Source organism: Cucurbita maxima, unplaced genomic scaffold, assembly GCF_002738345.1.
Source record: "Cucurbita maxima cultivar Rimu unplaced genomic scaffold, Cmax_1.0 Cma_Scf00069, whole genome shotgun sequence".
Lineage (NCBI taxonomy): Eukaryota > Viridiplantae > Streptophyta > Magnoliopsida > Cucurbitales > Cucurbitaceae > Cucurbita > Cucurbita maxima.
Genome location: NW_019272085.1, coordinates 561,126 through 571,841, shown reverse-complemented (window position 1 = coordinate 571,841; position 10,716 = coordinate 561,126). Strand labels below are relative to the sequence as shown.

Genomic DNA, 10,716 nt, shown 5'->3' with positions numbered 1-10,716 from the left:
CTTGACGCCTTTCGATGACTTTGATGGACCATGAAAGTAATGGACCTGACGGCCCAATACGACATTAGGCCCAACTAATGTCCATTTTTTTATTTAATCAAAATTTAAAAAAAAAAACAAAAAAAATATTATTCTCCCATCCATACCTCGATCCCCCATCTTGTCTCGTAAACATCTCTACATTAAACGAAAAAAATAATAATAATAATCGAGACCCCGACTTTCATCACAGTTATTGATTTAGACATGTATCATCGATTTACAACATGTGAGCATCAATTTGAGCATTACAGAAACATGTATTTTAAATCAAAAGTTCAATGGTTTGAATTCTCCCTCCTCGGATGTTATTTTTATCTAATAAAAATAATCTTTAGTACCTATAGTTGACCCACGAAGCTTATTCGCTCCAACGAGGGTTGGGAGTATTAAAAGCCAACAATCCAAATAACTTGAGAAATCCAACTAGAATCTCGAGAATTTCGTACAAATTTTAAGAGCTGGTTGATCTCACTTTTTATTTTATTTTATGCCTCAATTCTCTTTCTTTCGAACCGAGTCCAACGTTGATGAAGCACGACCTCAATATCATCCACTAAGAGACTAAATTGAAATTTTTAAATCAATATCGAGTAAATCGAAAAAAATATTTAAATATTTAAACTTTGTATATTTAGCCCTAATAATTATGTATATTTATATTATAATTTAACCTACATTATTCTCTCTCTTCAAAGTTCATGTTTTTAGACAGAGAATAAATTTGGACAAAAAAAAAAAACAGTACTAATAATAACTCAAACAGAAAGAAATGAAATAATTTTTAATTAAAAAAAATCATTAATGATTTTAATTCATAAGTCTTTCATGTCGAGAAATCAAATTAAGAGCATCGAACTATTTACGAAACAGGGAGATGAAGGGATCATCATCCATTTACGAAGTTCCAATTTTGAACATTGATGACAATAATTCTCGGAAGATTTCGCTTGGGTCCAATGGCAGATTGTTTAATTTCTCTGATGAACGTAGATCCTACATTCTTCTAGCGACTTCCCTGCAAATTTTATTCGTATACCATCATCAATTTCTCTGCTACCTGTTACATTCTTCTAGCGACTTCCCTGCAAATTTTATTCGTATACCATCATCAATTTCTCTGCTACCTGTTCGAAATTTCATCCTCTTTTAATCTCAGTGTATTTTCGATGTCGTAATCCAATAATTCGTTGAGGGAATTTACCTGTTCGATGCTACCATCTTCGATCTCGGTGTTGAAGGAGAGAAGCAGGTGTTCATAGGGAATTTACCTGTTCGATGCTACCATCTTCGATCTCGGTGTTGAAGGAGAGAAGCAGGTGTTCATGGAGCAAATTTTCCAGATCGTCCACGTACAGGGGAGCTGCAACGGAAGGAAGCATAGCGGAATTAGATCCATGGAAGAAGATCGAGAAACTCCGGAAGGTAATTTAATGGACGGCTGAATAAGGATAACAACGTTTGGATTGAGAGAACCAAGTGAAAACATCTGAGGCGAGATTCAGCGATTTCTGGTGAGAATCGCCACCGCCCCATTTGTTATCAATGGCCATTTGAAGGCCGTCCCACCGAGAAAACACCGACGATATAGCCATTTGGAGACTGGAGATAGATCCTGCCTTGTGATTGGTTGAGGTTAATCCATTATTTGGCTCCATGGATAAACCTCAGAGCTTCGTCTTCGTCTTCGTCATTGGTTGAGGTTAATCCATTATTTGGCTCCATGGATAAACCTCAGAGCTTCGTCTTCGTCTTCGTCTTCTCCTTCCTCCAAACCCTAGAAATCTTATTTTTCTTTCTCCTCTTCTAACTGAATCATCAGAGAGAGAGAGAGAGAGGGCGGTTGAATTGAGAAATTAATGGCAGAATCGGGCGGAGAGAAAAGCGAGAGAGAGAGAGAGAGAGGGCGGTTGAATTGAGAAATTAATGGCAGAATCGGGCGGAGAGAAAAGCGGAGAACTGTTTGGATGGAAAGAGAGAGAAACATTTGGGACTTTTTTTGCCACTCCGTCGTCATTTGAACCGTCCTCGTCGCCGGCTCTGTCCAAAACAATCGTTTTAATTCTGCTCTGTTCGACCCAATGACTTCACCTCCACTGACCTTCGCATGGCCATGACATGCAAACAGCTACACGATTAAGGAGGGATCAATAAACGATGCCACTGACCTTCGCATGGCCATGACATGCAAACAGCTACACGATTAAGGAGGGATCAATAAACGATGTCTTAGTCGGGTGCAGTGCCGTCGACATGTTCGCGAAATTGGGTGTTAGTGAGGATGCGTGCAAGTTGTTCGTTGAAATGCCTCACCGAAACCTCGAGACGTGGAATGCGTATATATCCAATTCTGTGCTCCATGGGCGGGCTGAGGTCTCTACCATTGCATTTATTGAGCTACTTCGAGTTGGTGGGAAGGCAGATTCAATAATGTCTGTGCTTTTCTCAATGCGTGTTCAGAGAAACTAGGCTGGGTGCATTGGTGTCAGCTACATGGGTTCATTATTCGAAGTGGGTGTGCGCAGAATGTCTCTGTTTCAAATGGGTTGATTGCTTTTTATGGGAAATGTGGGGAGGTTGAATGCTCTGAGATGGTTTTTGACAGGAATACGTTGTTGGGCGGATACGCAGACAAGGCTGTGGCATTGCTCGAGGAGATGGCATCGATGGTGGGCATGGCGCCGAGCTATGTAAGCTTGGTTTGCGCATTATCAGCTTGCAGTAGAGTAGGAGATTTGAAGATAGGGATTGCAGATTTTCTTAGTCCATGAAAGCAAGGTTTAGTACGTACCCAAGGCCCGGCATTAAGCTTACTCGGTAGTTCTTGGTGTTGGTTTGGGCTGTTATAAATGGTATCAAAGTCATGTAAGCGTTGGTGAGTCAATGAAGACGCTGGCCCTATGAGTTGTATTGTTAGGTCCCAAATCAGTTGGAGAAAGAAAGAAATGTTCCTTATTCTTGAAACTTATGTCTAGTAAAGACGTTTTAAATCATGAGGCTGACAGCGATATGGAACGGACTAAAATGAATAATATCTGCTAGTGGAGAGTTTAGACTGTTACAAATGGCAGAGTCATTCGAGCGGCGGGTCAACGAGAATGCTAGCTTCTAAAGGGTGGACTGTTAGGTGTCACATCGGTCTAAGGGTGGATTGTTAGGTGTCACATGTACGTAACCACGTGTGGTTGGGTTATAATTTCTCAAGTTTTCCCCCATTCACCATCTGTACATAACATCATCAAATTGCCATCCTTCCCTCTGCATTCAACACTTGTCCCAACAAAGCCAACCCACCGCAACTGCTTCCCCACATCAATCCCTTCAAACAGCGCACAACAAAATCCAGCTGCCACTGCAGAAAGAAACCTCCCATACTTATTTTTATTTTATGTTGATAACATGAGTTGGGAACAGCCACGTAGGGGTGAAGAACAGCGGCAGCCTCGCCGGAACGACGTCGACGAGGGGGAGGAAACCATCAAATACGGCGACGTTTTCAACGTCTCCGGCGACCTGGCTGCAAACCCCATCGCACCNTACCATAATCATAACTTAACATTATAACATTGTTGAGAAAGAATGGAGACAGCAGGGGGATCAAGCAGCGAATAATTTTCGCAGGAATAAGAAAATGTAGAAGAACACAGCAAGACGCATAGGAAGTTGGGAACTCGAGCGAAAAGTTCCTACGGCCGAACGGAGGAGTGAAAGAGAAAGAGGGGCGAATTGCTTGACGCCTTTCGATGACTTTGATGGACCATGAAAGTAATGGACCTGACGGCCCAATACGACATTAGGCCCAACTAATGTCCATTTTTTTATTTAATCAAAATTTAAAAAAAAAAAACAAAAAAAATATTATTCTCCCATCCATACCTCGATCCCCCATCTTGTCTCGTAAACATCTCTACATTAAACGAAAAAAATAATAATAATAATCGAGACCCCGACTTTCATCACAGTTATTGATTTAGACATGTATCATCGATTTACAACATGTGAGCATCAATTTGAGCATTACAGAAACATGTATTTTAAATCAAAAGTTCAATGGTTTGAATTCTCCCTCCTCGGATGTTATTTTTATCTAATAAAAATAATCTTTAGTACCTATAGTTGACCCACGAAGCTTATTCGCTCCAACGAGGGTTGGGAGTATTAAAAGCCAACAATCCAAATAACTTGAGAAATCCAACTAGAATCTCGAGAATTTCGTACAAATTTTAAGAGCTGGTTGATCTCACTTTTTATTTTATTTTATGCCTCAATTCTCTTTCTTTCGAACCGAGTCCAACGTTGATGAAGCACGACCTCAATATCATCCACTAAGAGACTAAATTGAAATTTTTAAATCAATATCGAGTAAATCGAAAAAAATATTTAAATATTTAAACTTTGTATATTTAGCCCTAATAATTATGTATATTTATATTATAATTTAACCTACATTATTCTCTCTCTTCAAAGTTCATGTTTTTAGACAGAGAGAATAAATTTGGACAAAAAAAAACAGTACTAATAATAACTCAAACAGAAAGAAATGAAATAATTTTTAATTAAAAAAAATCATTAATGATTTTAATTCATAAGTCTTTCATGTCGAGAAATCAAATTAAGAGCATCGAACTATTTACGAAACAGGGAGATGAAGGGATCATCATCCATTTACGAAGTTCCAATTTTGAACATTGATGACAATAATTCTCGGAAGATTTCGCTTGGGTCCAATGGCAGATTGTTTAATTTCTCTGATGAACGTAGATCCTACATTCTTCTAGCGACTTCCCTGCAAATTTTATTCGTATACCATCATCAATTTCTCTGCTACCTGTTCGAAATTTCATCCTCTTTTAATCTCAGTGTATTTTCGATGTCGTAATCCAATAATTCGTTGAGGGAATTTACCTGTTCGATGCTACCATCTTCGATCTCGGTGTTGAAGGAGAGAAGCAGGTGTTCATGGAGCAAATTTTCCAGATCGTCCACGTACAGGGGAGCTGCAACGGAAGGAAGCATAGCGGAATTAGATCCATGGAAGAAGATCGAGAAACTCCGGAAGGTAATTTAATGGACGGCTGAATAAGGATAACAACGTTTGGATTGAGAGAACCAAGTGAAAACATCTGAGGCGAGATTCAGCGATTTCTGGTGAGAATCGCCACCGCCCCATTTGTTATCAATGGCCATTTGAAGGCCGTCCCACCGAGAAAACACCGACGATATAGCCATTTGGAGACTGGAGATAGATCCTGCCTTGTGATTGGTTGAGGTTAATCCATTATTTGGCTCCATGGATAAACCTCAGAGCTTCGTCTTCGTCTTCGTCTTCTCCTTCCTCCAAACCCTAGAAATCTTATTTTTCTTTCTCCTCTTCTAACTGAATCATCAGAGAGAGAGAGAGAGAGGGCGGTTGAATTGAGAAATTAATGGCAGAATCGGGCGGAGAGAAAAGCGGAGAACTGTTTGGATGGAAAGAGAGAGAAACATTTGGGACTTTTTTTGCCACTCCGTCGTCATTTGAACCGTCCTCGTCGCCGGCTCTGTCCAAAACAATCGTTTTAATTCTGCTCTGTTCGACCCAATGACTTCACCTCCACTGACCTTCGCATGGCCATGACATGCAAACAGCTACACGATTAAGGAGGGATCAATAAACGATGTCTTAGTCGGGTGCAGTGCCGTCGACATGTTCGCGAAATTGGGTGTTAGTGAGGATGCGTGCAAGTTGTTCGTTGAAATGCCTCACCGAAACCTCGAGACGTGGAATGCGTATATATCCAATTCTGTGCTCCATGGGCGGGCTGAGGTCTCTACCATTGCATTTATTGAGCTACTTCGAGTTGGTGGGAAGGCAGATTCAATAATGTCTGTGCTTTTCTCAATGCGTGTTCAGAGAAACTAGGCTGGGTGCATTGGTGTCAGCTACATGGGTTCATTATTCGAAGTGGGTGTGCGCAGAATGTCTCTGTTTCAAATGGGTTGATTGCTTTTTATGGGAAATGTGGGGAGGTTGAATGCTCTGAGATGGTTTTTGACAGGAATACGTTGTTGGGCGGATACGCAGACAAGGCTGTGGCATTGCTCGAGGAGATGGCATCGATGGTGGGCATGGCGCCGAGCTATGTAAGCTTGGTTTGCGCATTATCAGCTTGCAGTAGAGTAGGAGATTTGAAGATAGGGATTGCAGATTTTCTTAGTCCATGAAAGCAAGGTTTAGTACGTACCCAAGGCCCGGCATTAAGCTTACTCGGTAGTTCTTGGTGTTGGTTTGGGCTGTTATAAATGGTATCAAAGTCATGTAAGCGTTGGTGAGTCAATGAAGACGCTGGCCCTATGAGTTGTATTGTTAGGTCCCAAATCAGTTGGAGAAAGAAAGAAATGTTCCTTATTCTTGAAACTTATGTCTAGTAAAGACGTTTTAAATCATGAGGCTGACAGCGATATGGAACGGACTAAAATGAATAATATCTGCTAGTGGAGAGTTTAGACTGTTACAAATGGCAGAGTCATTCGAGCGGCGGGTCAACGAGAATGCTAGCTTCTAAAGGGTGGACTGTTAGGTGTCACATCGGTCTAAGGGTGGATTGTTAGGTGTCACATGTACGTAACCACGTGTGGTTGGGTTATAATTTCTCAAGTTTTCCCCCATTCACCATCTGTACATAACATCATCAAATTGCCATCCTTCCCTCTGCATTCAACACTTGTCCCAACAAAGCCAACCCACCGCAACTGCTTCCCCACATCAATCCCTTCAAACAGCGCACAACAAAATCCAGCTGCCACTGCAGAAAGAAACCTCCCATACTTATTTTTATTTTATGTTGATAACATGAGTTGGGAACAGCCACGTAGGGGTGAAGAACAGCGGCAGCCTCGCCGGAACGACGTCGACGAGGGGGAGGAAACCATCAAATACGGCGACGTTTTCAACGTCTCCGGCGACCTGGCTGCAAACCCCATCGCACCACAGGATGCTCGCATGATGGGCAGTGCCGAAACCAGGGTATTGGGGCAAGTGCCGCCGGCTGGTCCGGCCGATATCATGCGAGCCGCCGCTGCTTATAATGTCCGGGTCGGTCTTCTTGGTGACCGTGATGTTAGCTATGCTGCTAAAAACGAAGGCATCAACATTAGCGAGACCGATATTCCCGGAGCCCGTGTCGTAACCGAACGCGTCGCCGGACAGGTTCCCATCTTGAATTTCTCCGATCAATTCATCTCTTTCTTTATCTTTTGTTAAAATTACCAGTTGGGTTCCTTCATTTTTAGATTAAAACTTATTTTCACGTTCAAAAAAGTAATTCATTTGTTGGTGGGTGCTTGATTTTTGAAGGTCGTCGGCCAGTATTTGGACACCACGACGGCGATTGAGACAGAGACGACAGAGCAGAATGTAATAACGATCGGAGAAGCACTAGAAGCGGCGGGTCAAACTGCCGGAAACAAACCGGTGGAACAGAGTGACGCTGCAGCAATTCAAGCCGCAGAGGGCAGAGCAACCGGTAGCAATGCCATATCTCCCGGTGGGCTCACAGCCACAGCTCAATCGGCGGCGAGTTTCAACGCCGGGATGATTCGAGACGAGGACAAGATCAAGCTCAACTATGTCCTAATGGTATCAAGCTGATAAACTTCATAAAATTAAAGAACAATACTTCTTCTCTGCTTTGGGTAGTGATATTGAATTACTTTTTAATTATTGGGACTAACAGGGTGCAAAAGGAAAACTGGCGACGGACAAGCCAGTGAGCCGGAAGGATGCGGATGGGGTGGTGAGCGCGGAGCTGAGTAACAATCCAAACTTGATCACTCACCCAGGTGGGGTGGCGGCCACCATCACCGCCGCCGCGAGGCTGAATGAGGACGGCGGCGCAGATATATGAAAATAGTGACTTTTTAAATTCTTGTTCTTCTTTTTTGGTTGCTGTATTTGAAGTTCAAAAAAAAATAAACAATCAGCTGTTTTGCTGACTGTTAGTCAGGATTTCTTTCCTTTTTTTTTTCTTTTTTTTTTTGGTTGAGAAAATTAAGGACGGTTCATGGGTTTGGTCTTTTATATTATATAAATAATTTTTGTTCAATTGAATTTAGACCTAGCCCAAAAAAAAAAAAAAAAAGTTAAATTTTTTATAAACATATTAATTAATTAATTTTAATATATAGTTTACGTAACTTCAATTACCTTTCATTTATCCATCGTTTCTAAGCATTTTTTTTATAAGAGTGTGAAAAAATTTTCAGGTTTAAAAATTTTGAGGAAAAGCTTGAAAAGAAAAGCGACCGATGAACTTCGACAATTAAACAATTTTATTTTATTTGAAGTCTCGAGATAAATGATTGATGTTTTGGTTCATGTCATCTTCCATTAAACAGGTGAAAATGTAGATTATCCCAAAAAATATATATATATTTGATGTCACATTCATTTCCATTTTTGCATATTCCCTTAGGGCTCACAAAACTTTATGTGTAATAAAAAGAATAAATATTTTGTAACTTTAATTTGCTTACTTTAGTTGACTTTATTTTATAGGCACAACTCTTCCTTCCATAAAATCCACCACTCTCTCTCTCTCCTCTAAATTACTCTTCAAATTCCAACTTCCACCATTTTCTCTCCTCTGAAAAAGATGTCCACATTAAAGAAAAAAAGTTTCCACCTCTGGTTTTCCAAGCTCCGCCGCTTGCCGGCCGCCTTGAACCCGTCATCGCCACCGCACACGTCCTCCAAAAAACCCCTTTCTCTTGAAAACTCCACCTCCACGGCAGCTGACGACTGTTGCTTCTCCGATGAATCCACCTCGGACTCGGACTCCGACGCCGACGCCGACGCCGTTGTCCCTGACTTCTCTGCTGCTGTTGCTTCCCACCGCTTCTTCTTCTCCTCCCCCGGCTGCTCCAACTCCATCTTCGACTCCTCCCCCGACCACGCCGTCAAGGTCCGGAAGGTTTCGACGGACCCATTTGTGGATTTTCGAGGTTCAATGCAGGAGATGGTCGAAGCCAGGGATCAGCCGGTGGACGTCCGGCGAGACTGGGAGTATCTACTGGATCTTCTCATTTGTTATCTCCAAATCAACTCCCTTGATACCCACAAGTTTATAACAACCGCTTTCTCCGACCTCCTCCTTTACTTGCTGGAATCATCCCAGGAGTCACCCTCCGACCACCGTCTGCGGCGGTGGAATAGCCACTTACACAACTAGTTGATGCAAGAAAAACATCCAAATTTCCACCGTCGTCTTGTTTTACCAATTTCAAGTGAAGAACACAAGAAAATGAATAAGAAAGAAAGATCAAATTCAATGAAATTCAATGATTTGATAATAATCAAATGGGTTAGCTTTTTTTTATCTTGTTTTTGCAGGAGAAAGCTTAGTAGTTGGTGGAAGTTGGAATGTTTGTTCTAATTAGAAGACAAAACAGAACAAGGTAAGCGTGGGATATGCAAAAGAAGGAACTTTTTTAAAAATAATACTAATAAAAAAAAGGGATTTTTTCCCCTCTTTTTATTTTTATTTTTATTATTATTATTATTTTCTAGGAACATAATTGCTGACAACAAGGGTTGATCTATGTCCTTATAGACAGAAGAAGAAATGAGTGGTCCTATTAGCTTATGTTTGGTGATCATATAAATGCTTCTAATTTTATTTTTATTTTATTTTTCTTTTTATAATTCAGGTATTGTTGTAATATAAAAAATAAAACAAGGAAATAAATATTTATTCAACTAAATATTGATAGTCTAAAGAAAATAAAATTAGACAACTTTTTTTCTTTAAAAAGGAAAAAAAAAAAGAGATTTTGATACCAACTTTTGCATCTCAATTACTTAGTACTCAAATAAAAACTCATTCATTCTCGTTTCTATGATTTCGAGCTCAACTTTTTTTCTAAACTTCCTCATTCCCGACTTTGTCTATATGATTTTGAGTTGAACGTATTTTTTTTAACTCATTCATTCCTACAAGCTTAATGTTTTTTTTTTTTATCTAACCCTTTTGCACACTATAGCGAGTATAAAATACTCATTCATTCATATAAGCTTAATGTTTTTTTTGATCTAACCCTTTTGCACACTACTGCGAGTATGAATTGAAATGGGTCATTAAATTGAGGTAAAATCCATTCAGAAATTATATACTTGGGGCTATATAAGTAGCATGGCAGCTTTGATAAACCCAATATCATGAGAGAGAGATTTGAAAGGAGTTTTGTTTGATTATGGAGTGAAGGGGACAAGGAAAAGAGGATCCTAAGAGAGATTCCAAGAGGGCATCTATAAAGACAGACATTCTTTGAGTATTTTTAAAAAGAGGATCCTAAGAGAGATTCCAAGAGGGCATCTATAAAGACAGACATTCTTTGAGTATTTTTATGCATATTTTTGTTTAAAGTATGATCCACGAGATGCTTGGTCCTGTTTTAAGATCACTAATTTGATTTACAATCAAACATTTAGGGTTTGGTTTGGAGTATGTTTTATGTAATTACCATATTTTACTCTATGATTTACAATCAAACATTTAGGGTTTGGTTTGGAGTATGTTTTATGTAATTACCATATTTTACTCTATGATGTTGGAGTAAAATATGTATATTTTATCATCAGTGCCTAATTTGGTGGCTCAATACTTCAAGATTTAACTTCATTCATCCCTAGATAGAGAG

The 10,716-nt window shown here is 40.0% G+C and overlaps 3 protein-coding genes across 3 annotated transcripts; 2 read left to right on the top strand and 1 right to left on the bottom strand.

The window, feature by feature from the left end:
• Positions 1-4,813: 4,813 nt before the first annotated feature.
• On the bottom strand, positions 4,814-5,393 carry LOC111472276 (pre-rRNA-processing protein TSR2). Its single transcript, XM_023117922.1, is given in 3 exon segments — positions 4,814-4,867; positions 4,945-5,036; positions 5,130-5,393. Coding segments are annotated over 3 exon segments (348 nt in total). The 5' UTR covers positions 5,332-5,393.
• On the top strand, positions 5,304-7,990 carry LOC111472336 (late embryogenesis abundant protein D-34-like). The gene is made up of 3 exons (XM_023118006.1): positions 5,304-7,228; positions 7,376-7,657; positions 7,755-7,990. Exons 1-3 carry the CDS (start codon positions 6,638-6,640, stop codon positions 7,923-7,925), a joined length of 1,044 nt encoding a protein of 347 aa, XP_022973774.1. The 5' UTR covers positions 5,304-6,637; the 3' UTR covers positions 7,926-7,990.
• A 540-nt stretch (positions 7,991-8,530) lies between these two features.
• LOC111472300 (transcription repressor OFP12-like) lies at positions 8,531-9,508 on the top strand. Its single transcript, XM_023117955.1, has one exon. It carries the CDS (start codon positions 8,673-8,675, stop codon positions 9,246-9,248), a length of 576 nt encoding a protein of 191 aa, XP_022973723.1. The 5' UTR covers positions 8,531-8,672; the 3' UTR covers positions 9,249-9,508.
• The last annotated feature ends 1,208 nt before the right edge of the window (positions 9,509-10,716 follow it).